The sequence below is a fragment of the Salvelinus namaycush genome, chromosome 25 (genome assembly GCF_016432855.1).
Source record: "Salvelinus namaycush isolate Seneca chromosome 25, SaNama_1.0, whole genome shotgun sequence".
NCBI lineage: Eukaryota > Metazoa > Chordata > Actinopteri > Salmoniformes > Salmonidae > Salvelinus > Salvelinus namaycush.
The window spans coordinates 32,064,058-32,087,363 of record NC_052331.1 but is presented as its reverse complement, the minus strand read 5'-3'; the positions used below and the strand labels follow the sequence as shown (position 1 = coordinate 32,087,363).

The window sequence follows — 23,306 nt, the reverse complement described above, 5'->3', positions numbered from 1 at the left end:
CACCATCCGTGGAGAAAACAGAAACCAGGTGTAGCGTGCACACAAGGTGCTCGCCTTTGAAAACCAGCGTGTGAGAGTGGGCAGAGGGCCCTTGCCAGAGCACATAGGTAACATTCAGTGTACCTTTACCCTCACTTCGTTCATAAGTATTGGAAAATATGCAAGAGGATGCACCCAGGCCACACCCTTTTTACCTCATCTTCCCAATTCGGATATGCATTTCGCCATACATTTAGGATGCGTGTTGAAGTTAGAAAATGCCATAGAAGTTTGTAGAAGTTCAGAGAAACTGAAAAGTGCCGTCTCGCTATCCAGATGTTGCCGTAGCAAGAAATGTTCTGTAGTATTCATGCATCCCATCCCATCCTCACCCTCTACCCTGCCTCCCACCCCAGGTAATGGCACGGTCAGAGGCAGTGTGTGGAGACATCAGAGAGCATTACAGGAGCAGAATTAGGCCAAGTAGGCCAGGTGGGCTGTTCTGCCAGCTCTATCACCAAGAGTAAAGATGTGCTAACTGATGCGTGGTGATAAGGATGGTAGAGCCCTGGCACCCTCTTCTCTTTAGCTTACCTATCCAGCCCAAACCACCATCCATACACAGTTCCAAAACCACCATGACAAGTTAATGACACATCCATTGCCATCAATGAGATACATGGATGGGGGCATAGTGACTTACAGGAGAAATTAGGGTTAAGTGCCTTGCTCAAGGGCCCATTGACAGATGGGGGCATAATCCAATTTGTGCACGTTATACACGCAATGTGTCTTACCTTGTGTTTTGAATCCAAATGGAGGTAAGTAACTGCTGACTTTGGCCAGACGCTTGAAGTTCCGGTCGAGAAACATGGGAGCTGGCTTCATGAACCTGTGAGAACAGCAGAGAAGAACGGGAGAGATTATATTTTAGAGAAGGACTTCAGTTTGTCTGTTCACCCATGAGCAGGTCCAGGAGGACTAAAGTTAAACAAAATAGGCCCACTTTCGTGTTTTGTTGACTTAGTCACGCCCTCTCATTTCCAGATGCATAGTTCAAAAGCCAGCCAAACCCTTGTCCTATTCCAGATAACGTGCTGTGAGATCCACCACAGATAACGTGCTGTGTTAATCAAGTTAGATTGACACTCGTCAATGAGCAACGGAGTTGACCTGAACGCCCATGCACAGGTGAGTGAGTGAGGGATCAAGCGGAGAACATGTGTCTGGGGGTACACCACCACAATGTCTCGCAGGACACTCGTTTTTTTTCTAAAAGCGTTTATTTTCTCGTCCTCCCCGAGAAGGACGTGGCCCCCACTCATCTCTGCCGTGACCCCTAGGGCTCTGGTGTGAATGTCCTGCCAGGAGTTAAAGACACTGGGCCGTAAGAGGAGACGCTTGTTCCACTCATCAATCTAACAACGTCATCCCACTTTTCCGCTTCGCCCCGTTCCCCAAACCTATCCTGCACACACAGAGAGCAAAACGGGCTGGCTCAAGGGAGGAAAAGAAATAACACAGGGGAGAAAGAACAAGCCTCCTGCATGTACCCTCATTGACAAAGTTTTTTTCCCAGGAAAAGGTCTAAATCATTCTTGACGCATAGTTTGGGTATACGTGTCCTGACGATGTATTGATGTCAGTGTTTTTCTGTCCCAGATGATTTGGGGCCTGGCTGTTTCGAGGAAGGGGCCTGGCCGTTTTAATCAAGAGGGCAGTGTTGATTGGTAATCTGTGCAGAAACAGTTGGCGCACTAGCAAAGTACTCCGACACCAACCTAGTTAGTTACAGGTATGTACAGAAACGAAGCAAACAACAAAAATCATCCTTTAAAGAGTTGAAAACATTTTTATACTCCAGGAAAATGTGCCATGACATTATAAACCCACTTTCCCCTGCCCTCGGAGGCTTCAAATAAAACAAATCGCATTTGGCATACTCAAAGAAGCTGTGACTTAAGGGTACACAGTACATTTAAGCATTTCCACCCCTGGCCCCTGGCTGTGATGACTCCCCCTTTGATAAAGCCCTCCTCTCAAATCAGAAGTAGCCACTTCCCCCGGTCAGGCCCCTCGGACCTGGGCTGTACGTGCTGCTTCTGGAAGTGTGGCCGGACGATGGATGTCTGTTTTTATGACCTGCTGTCTCGCTGGGGAGGGCACAGGGGTTGTCGTTTAACAAGCCTGCAGCTCCAATGCTCCACTTTTACAGCTCGCAGTGAAGGTTTTCACAACAAGCTCGCAGACTGGCATTTAAACAGAGGGGGATAACAAGGACATTACTGGTCCTAGGATGGTTTATGTCAGACACTATTCTTGCGGAGAAATTATTTGTATGACAAGTAGCTATTATTTTTTTTTAAGTGAGTTTGGTAAAAAGTTGATTACATTTTGGTGATTCTAATCGGAAAATGTTTGAAATGCAATTAATTACATGATAAACCCATTTTAAGTACTTACCACCTTCCTAATAAGAACAATTAATTTGGCATCACATGAAAACGTAACACTCCACAAGAGATCCTAATTATATGTCTATACAACACCGGTAGCTTCTCAATTTAAACTGACAATAACAAGACATTCTATACAACTCACAGGCCGGGGCGCAAACCACAACATGTCCTCCACAACATCTGAAGGAAGAACTCAGTGGCTTAACTAACCCCTAGTGGGGCTGTGTTTACAGCCATGGGCCATTTTAACCAACCTCTAGTTATGGCTGCCCAGTTTACAGTTTAGTAATTTAGCAAAGACTCTTATCCCGAGTGATTTACAGGAGTTAGTGTTAAGTGCCTTGCTCAAGAGCTCATTGACATTTTTCACCTAGTCTGCTCGGGGATTTGAACCCGCAACATTTTGGTTTCTGCCCCAATGATCTTAATCACTAGGCTACCTGCCACCAGTTAAGTGCGACAAGTCAAGCGGAAGATGGCTAACACCAAAGGAATCCGAGTCCGCTATCAGATTACCAGACTTCACTTCCTACTAAGCGTGTCTGAAATCAATGACCAAACATGTTTAACAAGAGCCGCTTTTCAACTTCCCAAAATGTTACACTTCCCCCAAACTCCTTAATTGCACTTGAGGAACAAGTTGTACCAGTGTCAGAAGGGAGAAAAAAGTAGTCAGTCATGTCTGACTCTCCATCTCTCTCCTCACATCACCTGACAGAGAAGTTGACCCTTGCCAACACAAACCACAATTCAACAACATGTGGCTACAGGGGCCCAGCCGCAGTATAAATAACTGGGACAGTCAAGAGTCTCCTAGTCCATGGACAGACAGGGATCTGGTCTGCTTGTCTTAAAGAGAGAGGGCTCCCAAAACGTGAGGCCAGGGCACATTGTGCTCATTTCCTCTCACTGGGGGCCATATTTTCATAACCGCGCCGCTCAAGTTCACCGCCAACACTTGATTTAGGGCTCCAATACAAACAGTTTGGCGTGAGGGGAGGTGTTGAAAATATTGTATTCCGTGGGGCAGGGCCTTTTGGAAGAGAACAAACAAGGAGGATGGGGGGGGTGGGGTCTCACTTCAGGAGGTTGAGTCTCACTTCAGGAGGTTGAGGGGAGGGGGTTTATCTGGCCAAGTTAACTGTCAGTGTATATACTTTGTTTCTACTACAGATTAAATAATTCATGTGAAATTCAGTTTGCCAAGAAGAAAAAGTAGGCGACGTTTTTACGTGAATCATCAACTTATTTGGTCATGAGAGTGAGACCAAAAAATGTATTTAGATGTGGCATACAGAGCTGGGGATGCCACTCATCTATGTGAGCGGGCTGACAGGGAAGCAAAGTGGCCAAAAAGAGGTAGCCATTTGCTTATTTAGATTTGGTATCTGTGGTTGCACATGTATGAACGAACCAGACATTTAGCTTTTTCACACATGGCACTCATCAAACTCTAACAGATACACAACTTTGTCACTATAAGTCATTAATTGTACTAACTGAATTGTGTTACTGATGTGAATGTGGTAATAATCAACTCTGTCCCATAGGGGGCTGTTTGTAGGAAACTTTGAACCGACACGTGTGGCTGATTAGAGGAAGTCGTTGGGAGACATCGTTAACACATCGCCTCGTAGTTGGACGGGCCTGAAAACCAGACGGCTTCTTCTTTAACGACTGCTGTAATTTAGCAGCGCCCCAACGTAGCTCGCCCAAAGTTATGATTACTATCTGACTCCAGAGAAAAGGCCTAAGACTATTTGTGTAACACACCCTGACGACCGCTTTTGGTTTCCGTATAAGAGTCATAGTTAACCATACAAATATGTTGTTTCAGAAAGAATAAGAAACACAAAATACAAGAAATATCCTGTCATTGCTGGTTTTCTTCATCATTCAAAACTGTCTAACCCAATTGAAGCATTCTGTACCACTGCTAGCTGTCTTTTTGCAGACTATGCATCATCACAGCATCATCGTACATTATGTTAAGATGGAGTCGCCATCTTCCACATTTAGGGGCAGCTGAGGAAAAATGCCACGGGCCATTGTTCTGCTATGTTCAACATGCCCCCAGACCTGCTGAGCACTCATGAGACAATGACCCATGGCTGGAGAGGAGACGGTGTAGGGATGGCATCAAAGGCCCAGTGACATCACGGAGGGCCGTCGAATGTTCCGTGAAGGAAGATGTGATGAGTCATGCCCTCCTGGACAGGAAGACATTGCCCCTCCGACAAAAGGCTAATTTCTGGCATCCATTTAAAATGGGGTAGGACGCTCTCACGCTCTCCCAACATAAATCCTTTTGTGTTCGGAAAGCTGACGAGGACATGGCATAGTGCAAGGTTCCTCAGCTGGCAGCCCGATTTTATTTGTCCCCAAGTATTCCCACGCATAATAGAGAAATATCTGTGATCGTATACAAATGTAAGGAAGGCCTGAAATTACGTTTTAGTGAAATATTATATCCATTTGGGCTTCTTGCAGTCAATTTGCAGTCCACAAATGATTTGTAATTATGTTCCAGCCCCCTAACCATCTGCCCGCGGCTGAATGTAGTTGATCCTGGTATAGTGTGTGTAGTGAGGATATAAATTAATGACTAAAAGATTGTGTGGGAATGTGGGGGCTTTTATTCCTGAGTTGATCCCCGTAGGCCATGCTGGCTGGAGTAATGTCATAACGTCTCTAGGGGTGCGTCTCAATAGCTTAGAGTTGCTGCCTCTCCTGAACTCCTCTCCTTCAATGGCACTAAACTGATATAAAACATTTGGCTTCACCTGACCAGTTTTTTTCAACAGTGCAAAGTACGAAGGAATGGAGACAAGGAGAGGAATCCTCTTAAGACTCAACATGCACCCAAGGACTCTAATCAAACCCTGGAGAGAGTTTCTCACTTTGGATAGATGGCAGTCATCTTGGCAGCTGCGTAGCCTGGCTTGCACACTCCTTCGCTGAGGTTGCCATACTTGTACGCCAATTCTGCTGACCTGCAAATGTCACCAAGAGGGAAGGACAAAAGGTTATTAGATGAGAATGAGAACAACATGACCAGATAACACTGCACTTCCACACAATCCAATTTAGACAAAGATCTCCCAGGAAGAAATAACAAAAAATAGTTTGAGATGATGTGGAGAGGAGAAAATAATAAATAAAATCAACATGTTCCCTTTAGCCCATCCTATGCTGGTGCTATCTATCCTATTTATAGGTAAAGTAGGACTAGAGAGGTCACGTTCTAACACTCCATCCAACAGCTCATTTTACCTCCTCCTCATTGCTATCATGCTCATGAATTAACCGCTATACGGCACGTGACTAGTTCAAATAAACAGGGGGAGGGGCTGCACTATGGGAGGCCTATCTGTCACACATAGGGAGTGTTGATGAGATGGGGGCATGGCAGGGTGAAGGGGGTGCGGTGCGTGCATGGACAGGCTACAGCTGGATTGGACTGGGCTGGAGTCTCTTGCTAACGTGCCATCTTTGCTAGGTCAGAGGAAGTGATCAGTTGGTGACCACTGCTGTAGGCAGTTGTAATAGCAGGTCCAGATGAGAACTTGCATTCAAACCATCTCCTGAAGTTGTGCCTATAGTGAGTGTCTTCAGAAAGTATTCACATCCCTTTACTTTTTCCACATTTTGTTGTGTTACACCCTGAATTTAAAATAGATTAAATGTTGATGCTTTATCACTGGCCTACACACAATTCCCCATAATGTCAAAGTCTAATTATGTTTTTAGAATTTTTACAAATTAATTAAAAATGAAAAGCTGAAATGTCTTGAGCCAATAAGTACTCAACCCTTTTGTTATGGCAACCCTAAATAAAGTTCAGGAGTAAAAATGTCATTAAGTCACATAAGTTGCATGGAGTCACTGTGTGTAATAGTGTTTAACATGATTTTTGAATGACTACCTCATCTCTGTACCCCACACATACAATTATCTGTAAGGTCCGTCAGTCGAGCAGTGAATTTCAAACACATTTTCAACCACAAAGACCAGGGAGGTTTTCCAATGCCACCTATTGGTAAAAATAAAAAGCTGACATTGAATATCCCTTTGAGCATGGTGAAGTTATTAATTACACTTTGGATGTTGTATCAATACACCCAGTCACTACAAAGATACAGGCGTCCTTCCTAAGTCAGTTTCCGGAGAGGAAGGAAACCGCTCAGGGATTTCACAATGAGGTCAATGGTGACTTTAAAATAGTTAGATTTTAATGGCTGTGATAGGAGAAAACAGAGGATGGATCAACAACATTGTAGTTACTCCGCAGTACAACCTTAATTGACAGAGGGAAAAGAAGGAAGTCTGTACAGAATAAAATAAAAAAAAAACAAGGCACTAAATTAATACTGCAAAAATAATGGCAAAGCAATTAACACTTTGTATTCAGGGCAAAAAGTTATGTTTGTGGCAAATCTAATACATTACAGAGTACCACTACCCATATTTCAAGCATAGTGGTGGCTGCATCATGTTATTGGTATGATTGTAATTGTTAAGGACTGGGGAATTTTTCAGGATAAAAATAAAACAGAATGGAGCTAAGCAGGGCAAAATCCCAGAAAAAAACCTGGTTCAGTCGGCTTTCCACCAGACACTGGGAGATTCACCTTTCAGCAGGACAATAACCTAAAACACAAGGCTAAATCTACACTGGAGTTGCTTACCAAGAAGACAGTAAATGTTCCTGAGTGGCAGAGTCACAGTTTACATACATCTATTTGAAAACTGAATTTGTGGTCTGGCAATGATCAACAACCAGATTGACAGAGCTTGAAGAATTTAGAAAATAATAAATGGGCGGCAGGTGGCCTAGTGGTTAGAGTGTTGGGCCAGTAACCGAAAGGTTGCTAGATCGAATCCCCGAGCTGACAAGGTAAAAATCTGTCGTTCTGCCCCTGAACAAGGCAGTCATTGTAAATAAGAATTTGTTCTTAACTGACTTGCCTAGTTAAATAAACGTTAAATAAAACAAAAAATTGTTGCACAATCCAGGTGCATAAAGCTCTTAGATACTTACCCCGAAAGACTCACAGCTGTAATCGGTCTACAAAGTATTGACTTATGTACATTTGAATACTCATGTAGTGGTAGAGGGGTGATGAGAATTTAAGTTTACAGTGGGAGCGTCAACACACAGACATGCCAACAAAATACAATTACTCAAGTTTGCATATAAGCCATACCAACACCTATGTATCTAAACACACAGACATTTATTAGTCATATAGGGATTGATGAGGGGTTATAATAATTTGACCCAGCATAATTGCTTGGTGTAAAGTTGGCTAAAATAATTCTAATTAAATCATGTTTATTTGAATTGACTAGCGATGCAAATGAGATTAATAGGTCACAATACTAATATTCAGGCAACTAGTTCCAGTTCAGTTTCTGATTTGTTAAAACTGAATTTAGCCCATTCTTAAGATCAGACAACTAGCATCTGATAAATGGCATATGCATCTGCAGCATCTGCTACAACTATCAATTGGATGAAAGATGTTTCCCTTTGGGTTTAAAATGACATACTTTACAAAATGTAATTTTACTTACAACTTTCCATCCAGCTTCAGCAGAAAGCCCTGCTTATCATACACTATAAAGAAAGAAAGAGACAGAAAAGGGGTAAGAAAACAGAAATGAACAAACAGGATTCAAAATGGCTTGTGAACCAAGACTCATCCCATAGACGAAGACAGAGTGATCATCCATCCTCATCTTGAACATAGTCAACTATCGGCGTCGTAGCCATAGTTGTATATCTCTCGCCAAGTAAACAGCCTGTGGATTTTCATAAAGAAAAGAAACCAAAGTAAAACACTCCGTTGAAAGCAGGTTAGAGATCTTTGCAGCCGGTCAAACAAGCGGGTGTCAGGGAAAGTCAGCCAAAAACATTGCCGTGTTTCAAGTCCAAATGATAAGTTAAAAACAGCAGTTGTGGTTCACCTATGGAGGAGGACCGTGTGGGGTCGGTCCATAGGTGCCGTTTCAAGCGTCATTGGCATTTAGGCTTTTTTAGTAGCGAAGGGGAAAGAAGCGAAAGCCTAATGTCTAATATCTACCTGCTTTTTTCTGCTTGGACAAGAGAAAACGGTTAACAGCTTAGTAATAGTGTCCTTCAACAGGGAAATCAATTCCGCAAGACAGTTATTTGAATTCCACTTCAGTCCGTTTGTGTACACGTATCCATCATTGTGACCTGGATGTGATTCGGCATGACGCCAATACACTACGAGGCATGCTGACTTAGTTCATATATCATTCTGTCAAAGCGTTAGGTCAACAGAATGGCCCAGGTCTCTGGAACCTACTGCTACTGAACTATTTCCATTGATCTGTGAAACACAGTGAAGAAGTGTTACTAGTGAATCTCTACTAGCTACTACAGCCTGCAATTATCCAGACCTTCACCATTACTCATAACTGAACTGCATCTTCTGATGAAGCCAGTAAATACTGAATATCTGTGACTGAATAAACATGTAAGGACAGTAATTACATAAATAACCCCTCATCAAAATAACACAATAAGCAAACGGGGAGAAAGGGCAGTACTCAGCGCTCCTGCGGTTGCACTGTGCCTTCAGATGGATGCTAGAGGAGAGAAGAGGAGGAGGCTGCCTTGAAAGATGGGCCATGGGTTTTAATGCAGCAGCTATGAGTGTGTGTGTATCATGTGTGTGGAAGGAAGCGCGTCGTAGCCAGAGCTGAGCAGAGGAAGCAGCAGGACCCTGCCTGTATCATAAACCTCGGCCACTTAAAACATCTAGTACCAGACACCCTTTAGACTCTTTGTCGCTGCTTAACCTTGAACTTGATGCCCCTTTTTAAAAGGCTGATACAGAGCTGCTGTTCTATGCTCAACAACAGAGGGAGCTGTTGCATCATTCAATGGAGTGACATGAATGATTCAGCTGTGCTTTATTTGCTCCATTCACATCGGGATTATCAAACCAACTGAAACCCCACGGACACCAGTGCCATACGATGTCTGGGACTGGGGTGTGTGGTTGTTGACTTGGTTCAAAGGTTGAAGAGAAACAGAGTCACATTTGCCTGTCACACTCATTTCTCTCACCATGCCAATGTGACACATTTCAAAAACAGTTTGGGAGTTCGTCCAGTAGCCCTTTCCAGGGAAAGGGAGCCAAGCATGGGACCTTTGTAAAATCAGTGGTCAGCGACAGAGCCTTGCAGGGAGTCTGACTAGGCATCATGTCCGACCCTGTAGTACTTGCCATCTGTCAAAGATCCGATTTACTGATACAGTTATCATAAATTACACCTTTAACCTTTGAAGACATAACTTGTAATTGGGATGATGTCGACCGCAGAGAAGCACTCTCTGCAAGAAACAAAATAGGGTAGGATTATCTTTGTGAGAAGCATAAACATCTTCTAGATGAGGAACCCCCCCCCAACCTGGCCGGTGGGGTGTGATGTGTTCCAGGAGGCACATGGAGCTGTATTATTAAAGAGGGGTGGAGAGGGAGGGGGAAGGTTTGTACCTGAGCCTACTATTTGTCCCACGGTGAGAGCAACGTCCGCTTCCAACTCTGAAACACAAAAAGGGTCAGTTAGGCCCGGTCCGGTGGGGGTAACCACAGCAACCAGTGTCCGCAGCCCGATAGGTTTAGGCAGGAAATGTGCACAAGACACAAATCCCTAATACCACAGAGGAAGAGGTTAGTCACGTTAGTAGCCCACGGTTCCATTAAAAACCAAGAGGCTGGATCCCCCAAATCAAGATGCCTACCCACTGTGCTGGTGATCATCTACAAAATGCACATTTACGATTATTTTAGTATTTGTTGTGGTTTCTGAAAGGTACCAGCAAAGACCACAGTACATGAGTGAATGAGTACATTCTGGTCAGAAAACAAGAGGAGAGGATCAAATGCAAGGCTTTTGTTGTAGAGTTAGTGGAAAGTTGTTATTCCAAAGTGAGCCCCTAAGCAGCCCAGTTGCACCACTTTCCCGCCATCACTCAATGTAAAGGGGGCTAGCGCCTCAGTCTACCTGTGGTGCTTTGACCTTTAGTTGGGACTATGAGAGTGGACTCCGAATCAATCTCTGCAAACAGAAGGGTTAGAGAGGACGTCAGATGAGACAGAATGTCCACTCAGCAACTGAGACCGAGAGGGCTGGACAGGAAGAGTAGGCCTGGGAGTCAAGTAGAGCAGACGAGGACAAACCAGCACAGACAGACAGTAGGATAGAAAACTCATTAACAGAGACGCATCTTATTGACTGTATTGTTTCTTTGCCCAACAAAGTATTTTCAAGACAGAGGCGGCTACTCCTACAATCTATTAGACTTTTAGGCAGGTTGAACTGGTCCATTACAGAATGCTGGACTCATAAATGCAACTGTTGCCCATCAGGCGGGTAAAAAATAAATAAAAAAAATGGCTTTAAGGCACTGCGGACCCACCCTGACCTGTGAATCCCCCTGCTCCATTCACGAATGTTGTTTGTTATCTTTACCAGTTGGCAACAGGTCCACATTTCCTTTCCACTTACATATTTGTCTTTTTCATTTGTATTTCAAAGAGATAAAAACGGTGAACTCTTGCATAACGAGGCACAAGTTCAAACAGAACCATCCCAGGTCTTCAAAAGCAACAAAATGTTCCTCAATCAAAATAAGCAGAGGACAGCTGTCGTGTTCTTTTATCTAACTGCTGATGATTAAACACAACCAACAGGCCTCTGCTGAACAATGAGAAGGAAGACACACTGCAGTCTCTATGAACATGAAAGCAGAGCAGGGGGCAAGGGGATTCTAGGCCGGCAAACACTGGGTTGTTCGGTACTATCCTACTATTTAAGTGGAGACTGCACTAAAACTGCCATTTTACCAAACTTGAAAACTATCCCTCAATGGTGCAACAAGTTGGTGTTAACACATTAAATACTCAATTAGGAAGTTATCTAATTGTATAGCCTAGCGTGCTTGCTGCCTTTCCCAAATTAAAACCTAGTCATGTGTAAGGCATCATCACAGGAACCAGTCTACCACAAGAGAGTGATGTACCAAACATAGCAGTTTGAAATCCTTGGGCGGGCCGCATACGTCCAAAGTGTGAAAAAATATATCTATCCACTACATAACCAAAAGTATGTGGACACCTGCTTGTCGAACATTCATTCCAAATTCATGGGCATTAATATGGACTTGGTCCCCCCTTTGCTGCTATAACAGCCTCCACTCTTCTGGGAAGGCTTTCCACTAGATGTTGGAACATTGCTGCAGGGACTTACTTCCATTCAGCCACAAGTGCATTAGTGAGGTCGGGCACTGACGTTGGGCGATTAGGCCTGGCTCGCAGTTAGCATTCCAATTCATCCCAAAGGTGTTCGATGGGGTTGAGGTCAGGTCTCTGTGCAGGCCAGTCAAGTTCTTCCACACCGATCAACAAACCATTTCTGTATAGACCTTGCTTTGTGAACGGGGGCATTGTCATCTCAAACAGGAACTTCCAAGCTGTTGCCACAAAGTTGGAAGCACAGAATAGTCTAAAATGTCATTGTATGCTGTAGCGTTAAGATTTCCCTTCACTGGACCTAAGGGGCCTAGCCCGAACCATGAAAAACAGCCCAAGGCCATTATTTCCCCTCCACCAAACTTTACAGTTGGCACTATCCTTTCGGGCAGGTAGCGTTCTCTTGGCATCTGCCAAACCCAGATTCGTCTGTTGGACTGCCTGATGGGGAAGTGTGATTCATCACTCCAGAGAACACGTTTCCACTGCCCCCAGAGCCCAATGGCGGCGAGCTTTACACCACTCCAGCCGACGCTTGGCATTGCGCATTGTAGTCTTAGGCTTGTGTGAGACTGCTCGGCCATGGAAACCCATTTCATGAAGCACCCAACGAACAGTTCATGTGCTAACGTTGCTTCCAAAAGCAGTTTGGAATTCGGTAGTGAGGGTTGCAACTGGACAGATGAGTTTTACGCGGTACACGCTTTAGCACTCGGCGGTCCCATTCTGTGAGCTTGTGCAGCTTACCACTTCACGGCTAAGCGGTTGTTGATCCTAGACATTTCCACTTCACAATAACAGCATGTACAGTTGACCGGGGCAGCTCTAGCAAGGCAGAAATTTGACGAACAGACTTGTTGGAAAGGTGGCATCCTATGACGGTGCCACGTTGAAATTCACGGAGCTCTGTGGAGAATGCACGGCGGTGTGCTCGATTTTATAGCCAAATCCACTAATTTGAAGGGGTGTCTACATACTTGTGTATATAGTGTATATTATTATTATATATTTTTTTTAAATAAAATTTTCAGGATGGAAAAATATCGTGTCGACTTAAAACAACTAAAACCAGATAAAGGGAGTAGAAAATATAATGGACCAATATAGTTTTAAATAATAACATCTTTGAGAACAAAAATAAATACATCTACAAAATAAAAGCTAAACAGTCAGGGAGAATTGAAAATTCCAAAAACAATTTAGCGGTATTAATTTTGTTATTATGTTTGAGCATAAGAACACAGCAAAATGGCAAAATACATAGAATTGCAGGAAAATAGCTTTACAACTGCAAAATTCTCACTTCTATTGAAAAATGTGAAGAATTGCAGAATATTGGCTTAAAAACGCAAAAATGTCTCTATACCACCAAGATGGGGGCCTCTACAATTCAGCCGAACCGGCCACGCCCATTACCTCGCCATGGCCGTCGAATCCCCTCATGCCTTGCGGCCATTGTGCCATTGGGCTGAATATAGTAATTATAATTCCCTTCTCCCAGCTGCCTGCTCCGTAGCACCTCTCACTCACATGGCTCTCTCAGATATCTCAAATCTTATTAGCCAATGCACCTCACGTGTCCACGTCCTTCTCATAGTCATCACAGGTCTGACGGAGGCTACTAGTGAAGACAGACGGGGATGCGACTGCACGCGTCCTTCTTATCAAGTTCCGAGGCGCATATTGAGGAAGAATTGTCCACGTTTACTTTGTCAGCCAACAAGATCAGTAATGAACAGAAAAATAACTAGCCTGTGTCAATCTACTATCCCCCATAGTACAAAAGTTTACCCATTCTATTAATCAGCTTGTCGTTCTGTGCGAGAAATAAATAATCAAAAACTGGCTCTGGGACAGTTGTGGGACGACAGATCAAGTTAATACAACCACTTTCAAAAAAAAATAATTAAAAGCAATGAGACTGAAGCAACAGATCAGAACTTTAAACTTAAAATGTGAATAAATTAACTTTAACATAATAAGAGCAACAATGATCACACAGCAGTAGTCTAGAAGCGCAAATGTTTCAAAATATAATTAAAGGGAAAACACCATTCTCCAAAGCGCAAATGTGAGCAGTTTCATATGACAGACTCAAATATCCTTTGGAAGTGTTTAAACAGGGAAGATGTAAATTATACAACTAGCATGGGATGTTAATGACAGGGATTGTGTCTTTGGAAAGAAAGTTGAGAACAATGAGATACTGGTTTCAATGGCATAAGAGGAAGAGTTTATAAAATAATTCCCTTAACATTCCTATGGTCGGAACACGGTAAGACATGCCTCATAAAATTACTCTCCAAAAAAAGTTCAGGTTAAAAAAATTACGTTTATGGTTGAAAAGTTTTTAAATCTTGACTGCATCCGCTCAGATTGCAAGGTGGGTGTTGTGGTGTGCAACGGGCACTGGCCTTCCTGTCCTATCTGAGCGAACAGTGCCTCGGGTATGACAGAATCAAGCCTTTAGACATTAATATGAATGATCCTACATTATATCTGTCAAACATGACTGCCGTTTAGACTATATACAGTGCTTTCAGGAAGTATGCATAGTAACAATTCGTATTGCACGCTGCTGATTTTTTTTTTTTACACCTTTATTTAAAATAGGCAAGTCAGTTAAGAACAACTTCTTATTTACAATGACAGCCTACCCCAGCCAAACCCTAAAGACGCTGGGCCAATTGTGTGCCGCCCTATGGGACGGCTGGTTGTGATACAGCCTGGAATCGAACCAGGGTCTGTAGTGACGCCTCCAGCACTGACATGCAGTGCCTTAGACCGCTGCGCCACTCGGGAGCCCAAAGTTTAGAAGTTCAGCAAATTTGCCTGGTGTTGCCAAGTGTTGAATTATCCTTTTAATGAGAAGTACAAGAATTGAAGGTGCCAACAAATGTATATAGTCATAGTAAGAATGTTTTACTGTCATATACACAAACATTATGATCATCAGCTCCTCTCTTGAAGGGGATCCATCAACTTCATGTTTTCAGTCTTCGGCCCACCACCTAAGTGCCTTGCAAAAGTATTCAGACCCCTTGTTGACAAAAAAAATTACAATAACATTTTTATCCCACTTTTTAAGACAAAATGTGAAGAAATCCATGGGTTCTGAATACTTTTGCAAGGCACTGTATAGGCCTCGAGAGGCTCTGATATCAAACTGACAGACTGACTGAAGCACTCACTCAAATCCATCTTGATGAATAAGTTCCCATAGTCAGTGATCATTTAGATTTGTGAGAAGGGGCTCAGTCTCTTGACACTACAACCAGACTATATGGGCCAACCTCACTACTCTAGTCCTGAAATTAGAGGAGGAAACCGGAGACCCTAAATATTGACAGTGTAAAGGCAATGCACAAAGGGGTCTTGTCACAGAAACTTCAGAAGTGTCAAACATCCTCTGGAGTTGCTGCAGTGGGAATAAAAACATCCATATCAACTTGTTTGAAGTTCAAGTTGCCAGGTAGATCATGTCCAAATGCTAAGAAATAACCTATCAGGGTTCCAACATGACTCAGCCCTGTGACCTAGCTGCTCTGTTGACCATTAGTGACACACCAGTTTGGTGCTTTACATTGTAAAACATGAAGTCAATTCACTGGTGGTCAGCAAGTTAACAGCCTATTCACTGTAGGGATAAATATTTACATAAGAAATATTTACATAAGAGTTAAAAAGGGTATCTTTTCACCATAACTCATACACAACACAATGTGCTGAACGGTGATTTAAAGACTCCCAGAGTAGAATACCTCAAAAGTGTAGAACAGGGATTATTCGGTTTGATCCTCTGTGGTGATATAACAGATAAAGTCAGAGTTGGGGAGAGTACACAAAAGGGACGTAAACATGCTCCCTGTCCTCTTGGACAAACAGACCTCCGGACCTTAACATCTGGCAGCAGTGTGCAAAAAGCCACAATTCCCAAATCCAGTGTTTTTCTGGACTAAATGTTTAGTGTTGAGAAATATAATTGGAAACAGTCACTTCAGAATCATCTATGAATGAATTAAAAGGACATATTAATAATTTTGGAATAATTAAAATTACAAAAACTTGAGCCAAATGAAAAAGACTCAAATTAGTTATTTTGAAAAGGGCATGCGTATTGCAAATTACAATGCTTACTGGGAATGTAATGGGAGTAAGACACCGTAACTGGAGCTTTTGATAACTTGAAAGAAGTCCCTTACTTTATACAGCAGAAGAAGCTTGGCCTCCCCTCATCTGAGTCTCACTGTGGGATTTCAACGCCCTCCGGAGTTCTAAAATGTCCCTCTTAGCTTCCTTCAATGTCTCAGGCTACAAGTTACTCATCAGAGGCAACCATAAAGCACGAACTTCAACTCACATTCAAACACTTCCTGTGAACAGTGCATCTACAGTGTTTCCTACTGATAGGAAACACCTCTGACAGCCAGTTCTAAAAGTTCCAGGGAATGTTTATGGGAAATCTTTTAGCCCCCTCTGCTGGTCACAAAGATAAATATCAGTGACCACCCAACAGTGAAACATCACCCAACCATCCACGCCCTGGGAGACTCAGGTTTTCCACCATTACGTAGCCCTCTTCATTACCAACCCTGATTCATAACCAACCGACACCCAAAACATGTCAGGCGGGTACAGAGCTGACCACAGGGCTCTCACAGCCTTCAGCCTGTATTGGTACCCTGCAGCTGGAACTTTAGTCCTCATCAACTACAGGAAATAAATTAGAGAAATTGGCTTCGGCTACCTAGGCAATGGCAATAGACACATATATAGAGTCAAGATTTATTAGTAAATGTCTCAGTAGAATAGAATACATATTTTAGGAACAGGAAGGAAGGAACTATTTATAGCCCAAGATGTACACGTGTATTGGGGGAGTGTACAAATTGAGCAGTATAATAAGTCTGGTAGCAGCAGTTGTGATGTGTGTAGCATGAATCTATGCGTGTGCGCAGTCCCTTCAGAAATGTAATTCAAAATGTAAACTCACCCATCTACACACACAATACCCCATAAAAATGAAGTGAAAACATGCACATTTATTGAAAATGAAATACAGCAATTTCTCATTTACATAAGTATTCACACTCCTGAGTCAATACATGTTAGAATACCCTTTGGCAGTGATTACAGCTGTGAGTCTTTTTAGGTAAGACTAAGCTTTGCACGCTTGGATTGTACAATATTTCCACATAATTATTTTTAGAACTATTCAAGCTCTGTCAAGTTGGTTGTTGACTACTGCTAGATAAACATATATGGTAATAGTTGAAAATGGTTAAGCCGATTGAAGTCAAAACTGTAACTAGGCCATTCAGGAACATTCAATGCGGTCTTGGAAAAACACTCCAGTGTATATTTGTTTATTGTCCTGCTGAAAGGTGAATTCCTCTCCTAGTCTCTGGTGGAATGCAGAATGAAGTAAGTTTCTCTAAGATTTTGCCTGTGCTCAGCTTTGTTCCGTTTCTTTTTATCTTAAAAAAAACTCCCTAGTCCTTGCCGATGACAAGCATACCCATAACATGATGCAGCCACCACTAGGCTTGAAAATACGAAGAGTGGTACTCAGCATTGTTGCGTTTGCCCCAAACATAACACTTTGCATTCTGGACATAAAGTTCATTTTTCTGCTAAATGTTTAGCAGACTTACTTTATAGTGCCTTATTTTCCCTCTGTCAATTAGGTTTGTATGGCAGAGTAACTACAATGTTGTTGATCCATCCTCCGTTTTCTCCTATCACAGCCATTAAACTCTAACTCTTTTAAAGTCACCATTGGCCTCATGGTGAAGTCCCAGAGCGGTTTCATTCCTCTACAGCAACTGAACTTTGAAGGACACCTGTATCTTTGTAGTGACTGGGTGTATTGATACACCATCCAAAGTGTAATTAATAACTTCACAATGCTCAATTAGATATTCAATGTCCGTTTTTAACCATCTCCCAATAGGTGCTCTTTTTTGCGAGGCATTGGAAAACCTCCCTTGTCTTTGTGGTTGAATCTGTTTGAAATTCACTGCTCGACATTACAGATCATTGTATGTGTGGGGTACAAAAATTAGGTAGTCATTCAGACATCATGTTAAATAATATTGCACAAAGATTGAGTCCATAAATCTTATGTGACTTGCACATTTTTTCCCCTGAACTAATTTAGGCGTGTCATACCAAAGGAGTTGAATACTTGACTCAAGACATTTCAGATTTTCCTTTTTTATAACTAATATCATTCCACTTTGACATGATGGGGTATTGTTTAGGTCAGTGACAAATTCTCATTTATATCAATTTAAAATTCAGGATGTAACACAACAAAATATGGAAAAAGTCAAGGGGTGTGAATACTTTCCGAAGGCACCTTGTGTACTGATCATTGAACATGATGAGAAACGTTGCAGAAAATAGAAACATTATGATCTTTGACCACCAGACTTCGTCATCTTGATTTCCACTAAAGACAAGAACCTAAGAACTCATCTTCAGTTACAGAGAAAAAACATTATTCTGTTTAATTTCCTTAATTGCTTGTTGCTTGAAAATCTTCCTTACAGTTTAAGTGTGCTGATATGCCATAGTAACATAGCCAATCACAGTCCTTGTAGTAACACTACCCACTGGGCACAGACATCAGTTCAATGTCTAGTTTTGATTTACATTTGGTTGAGTTGAATGCTATGTGAAATCAACAAGAAATGTCACCATGTCATTGGATTTAGGTTAAAAGTTTGGTGAAAGAGACAAAATTCCCTTAGGTTGAAGACTTTAAAAAATCCAATCAGTTTTCCACGTTGATTCAACATCATCACATTGAATACTTTGGTTGAAATGACGTGGAAACAACGTTGATTCAACCAGTTTCTGACCAATGGGTAGCAACTATGAAACCTCAGCCTTTCCCAATATGACTTGTTAAGCAAATGTTTTCTCCTGAACATATTTAGGCTTGCCATAACAAAGGCATTGAATAGTTATTGACTCTAGACATTTCAGCTTTTAATTTTTTATTAATTTGTATTAAAAATAAATCCACTTTGACATTATGGGGGTATTGTCTGTAGGCCAGTGACACAGATCTTGACTGACAAGCAGAGAGACACAGAAAGACAGGAGTAAATCAACAGGCTGAAAAGTATATAGATACAGAGGAGACCGACCAGCAATCTAACACAGACAGTACGATAGACAAATGGATGGATGAGTGGATAGAGGCATAGGCTGTCTAGTGTAACTCACGTGGCTTCTGGCCCCATACGTGCAGGTGTAGCTTCCCAGAGGAGTAGTAGATGAAGCCCAGGACCAGCATGGGGCACAGGACGAACAGCAGCTTGTGTGACGACTTCATTGTGGTTCTGTCATTCACATGGCACCATGCAGCACATCACCTACAAGGATACAGGAGATGCAGAGAAGTGAAAGTACAAGGGAAATGAGGAGTCAGTAATGTGTGCAAATAGGCTGGCTGTAAGAAATGGCTTAGGCTGTTTAACCTTTCCCAATCTACTCTCTTTAAATGACAACTGATCGAAGACTAGCTTACCCAATGAGGTGATTACACAATAAGGTGGCTCACCAAACCAAGTTCTTAGTTCCAGCTTTCCATTACTCAGTGCTCATGAAGGGAGGGAGAAGATGAGAAGCCAGTGTGTTGCAGAAGTTGGCGCACACTGCTTGTCAGCGGCTTAACTGCAATTGTTGAAATTAGTCAACAATGTCTAGTAAACGTTTCCTGCTGAGCAAACATCCAACTAGGCTGAGCCACAGACGTTTTTACATTTCCAAAAACTCTCCATAACTGAGGTAATATGATCCAACTGGCCTCCCCAACCATTGGTTCCCACTAGAGGTCGACCGATTAATCAGCATGGTCGATTTCAAGTTGTCATAATCAGTAATCAGCCTTTTTGGATGCCGATTACATTGCAATCCATGAGGAAACTGCGTGGCAGGCTGACCACCTGTTACACAGGGTGCAGCATCAAAACGACCTTATAGCTGCAATGTGGCTGCAATGAGCCATGGTAAGTTGCTAGCTAGCATTAAACATCTTATAAAAAACAAACTACACATGGTTGATATTACTAGGTTAACTAGCTTGTCCTGCGTTGCATATAATCAATGCGGTGCCTGTTAATTTATCATCGAATCACAGCCTACTTCAACTTTGCCAAACGGGTGATGATTTAACAAAAGCACATTTGCGAAAAAAAGCACAATGGTTGCACAAATATACCTAACCATAAACATCAATGCCTTTCTTAAAAACAATACACAGAATATATATTTTTTTAAACCTGCATATTTAGTAAAAATAAATGCATGTTAGCAGGCAATATTAACTAGGGAAATTATGTCACTTCTCTTGCGTTCAGTGCAAGCAGAGTCAGGGTATATGCAACAGTTTGGGTCGCCAGGCTCGCTGCGAACTGTATTTCTCCCTAAAAAAGACCGTAATTAATTTGCCAGAATTTGACAATTATGACATAACATAGGTTGTGCAATGTAACAGCAATATTTAGACTTAGGGTTGGTTCCGTATTTCACTGAAAGAATAAAAGTTTTGTTTTTGAAATTATAGTTTTCCAGATTTGACCATATTAATGACCAAAGGCTCGAATCTGTGTGATTATTATAATTAAGTCTATGATTTGATAGAGCAGTCTGACTGAGCGGTGGTAGGCAGCAGCAGGCTCATAAGCATTCATTCAAAGAGCACTTTACTGCGTATGCGAGCAGCTCTTAGCAATGCTTGAAGCACTGCGCTGTTTATGATTTCAAGCCAATCAACTCCCGAGATTAGGCTGGCAATACTAAAGTGGCTATAAGAACATACAATAGTCAAAGGTATATGAAATACAAATGGTATAGAGAGAAATAGTCGACACTTCATAATTCCTGTAATAACTACAACCTAAAACTTCTTAACTGGGAATATTGAACCACCAGCGTTCATATGTTCTCATGTTCTGAGCAATGAACTTAAACGTTAGCTTTTTTACATGGCACATATTGCACTTTTACATTCTTCTCCAACACTGTTTTTGCATTATTTAAACCAAATTGAACATGTTTCATTATTTATTTGAGACTAAATAGATTATTTATATATTATATTAAGTTAAAATAAAAGGGTTCCTTGTTCATTCAGTATTGGTGTAATTGTCATCATTACAAATATACAGTGAATCCCCTGCTGATTTTGTACGTTTGCCCACTGACAAAGAAATGATCAGTCTATAATTTTAATGGTAGGTTTATTTGAACAGTGAGAGACAGAATATCAACAAAAATATCCAGAAAAACGCATGTCAAAAATGTTATAAATTGATTTGCATTTTAATGAGGGAAATAAGTATTTGACCCCCTCTCAATCAGAAAGATTTCTGGCTCCCAGGTGTCTTTCATACAGGTAACGAGCTGAGATTAGGAGCACACTCTTAAAGGGAGTGCTCCTAATCTCAGTTTCTTACCTGTATAAAAGATACCTGTCCACAGAAGCAATCAATCAAACAGATTCCAAACTCTCCACCATGGCCAAGACCAAAGAGCTCTCCAAGGATGTCAGGGACAAGATTGTAGACCTACACAAGGCTGGAATGGGCTACAAGACCATCGCCAAGCAGCTTGGTGAGAAGGTGACAACAGCTTCTGCGATTATTCGCAAATGGAAGAAACACAAAGGAACTGTCAATCTCCCTCAGCCTGGGGCTCCATGCAAGATCTCCCCTCGTGGAGTTGCAATGATCATGAGAACGGTGAGGAATCAGCCCAGAACTACACAGGAGGATCTTGTCAATGATCTCAAGGCAGCTGGGACCATAGTCATCAAGAAAACAATTGGTAACACACTACGCCGTGAAGGACTGAAATCCTGCAGCGCCCGCAAGGTCCCCCTGCTCAAGAAAGCACATTTACATGCCCGTCTGAAGTTTGCCAATGAACATCTGAATGATTCAGAGGACAAATGGGTGAAAGTGTTGTGGTCAGATGAGACCAAAATGGAGTTCTTTGGCATCAACTCAACTTGCCGTGTTCGGAGGAGGAGGAATGCTGCCTATGACCCCAAGAACACCATCCCCACCGTCAAACATGGAGGTGGAAACATTATGCTTTTTCTGCTAAGGGGACAGGACAACTTCACCGCATCAAAGGGACGATGGACGGGGCCATGTACCGTCAAATCTTGGGTGAAAACCTCCTTCCCTCAGCCAGGGTATTGAAAATGGGTCGTGGATGGTTATTCCAGCATGACAATGACCCAAAACACACGGCCAAGGCAACAAAGGAGTGGCTCAAGAAGAAGCACATTAAGGTCCTGGAGTGGCCTAGCCAGTCTCCAGACCTTAATCCCATAAAAAAATCTGTGGAGGGAGCAGAAGGTTCGAGTTGCCAAACGTCAGCCTCGAAACCTTAATGACTTGAAGAAGATCTGCAAAGAGGAGTGGGACAAAATCCCTCCTGAGATGTGTGCAAACCTGGTGGCCAACTACATGAAACGTCTGACCTCTGTGATTGCCAACAAGGGTTTTGCCACCAAGTACTAAGTCATGTTTTGCAGAGGGGTCAAATACTTATTTCCCTCATTAAAATGCAAATCAATTCATAACATTTTTGACATGCGTTTTTCAGGATTTTTTTGTTGATATTCTGTCTCTCACTGTTCAAATAAACCTACCATTAAAATTATAGACTGATCATTTCTTTGTCAGTGGGCAAACGTACAAAATCAGCAGGGGATCAAATACTTTTTTCCCTCACTGTATATATATATATATATATATATATATATAAAAAAAATTAAAAAAATCGGCCGATTAATCGGTATTGGCTTTTTTTGGTCCTCCAATAAATCGGTATCGGTGTTGAAAAATCATAATCGGTCGACCTCTAGTTCCCACATTGTTTCCACCTTGACAAAGGAAGAGGCACTATGCCCACTCACTCGTGCCCTGAGATCTGAAATATAGCACTGATGAGTGAAGAGATTCATATCTGGGATATGAACCCATCTCTTAATCGCATTCATTTAGCTCTTCTGTGCGGTTTACAATCACCCCGGCCCGGAGGTCTACTGTAAAAAAAAAAAATTAACCCAACAACAAAGCAATTTTGTCACACCTGCAAATTCCAATCATCTTCAATGACTATTATTATGCACAGAATAGTGTCACAATACCAGAATTTTAACTTTGATACCGGTACCTGGCTTACGATACCACAAACAAAGAAATAATGCATATTTGGTAAAGTCACAGAATGGCACTTGATCCAGACAGAAACTCAGCAACTGCTCTGGGACCGGTTCTAACGATGAACCAGTCAGAGCTCAATGGTTCTAACGAACTTAGCCATAAGATGCTTTTGGGAAACCAGGCCCTGTTCAATCACAGGGAATTTTTTGAGCTCAATACCATTACTTTTAACAGACTTTATGTCTATTATTTAGAGACAGCCATATATGCATTTATTAATCAATTATACAATCAATTTGACTTTGGTTAAAAACAAATTTAACTTTCAGCTGAATTCACTACCCTAGTACTATGTAAAGCAAAACATAATACAAAATATACTTATT

The 23,306-nt window shown here is 42.0% G+C and overlaps 1 protein-coding gene across 5 annotated transcripts in view; it reads right to left on the bottom strand.

Annotated features, from left to right (window-relative positions):
• Positions 1 to 23,306, bottom strand: part of LOC120020500 (CMP-N-acetylneuraminate-beta-1,4-galactoside alpha-2,3-sialyltransferase-like) — an 84,174-nt gene that overhangs the window by 46,880 nt on the left and 13,988 nt on the right. For 2 of the 5 annotated variants that reach the window (XM_038964201.1, XM_038964203.1), the window contains exons 2-7: positions 18,965 to 19,113; positions 10,482 to 10,535; positions 9,971 to 10,018; positions 8,016 to 8,058; positions 5,339 to 5,431; positions 777 to 871 (exon numbers count right to left, since the gene is read on the bottom strand). In XM_038964201.1, the coding sequence (XP_038820129.1) occupies positions 777 to 871; positions 5,339 to 5,431; positions 8,016 to 8,058; positions 9,971 to 10,018; positions 10,482 to 10,535; positions 18,965 to 19,073 (442 nt within the window). In that variant the 5' untranslated portion in view covers positions 19,074 to 19,113. Of the gene's footprint in view, positions 1 to 776; positions 872 to 5,338; positions 5,432 to 8,015; positions 8,059 to 9,970; positions 10,019 to 10,481; positions 10,536 to 18,964; positions 19,114 to 23,306 lie in introns of those variants that run through there. The other 3 variants (XM_038964202.1, XM_038964205.1, XM_038964204.1) reach the window with 2 other exon arrangements.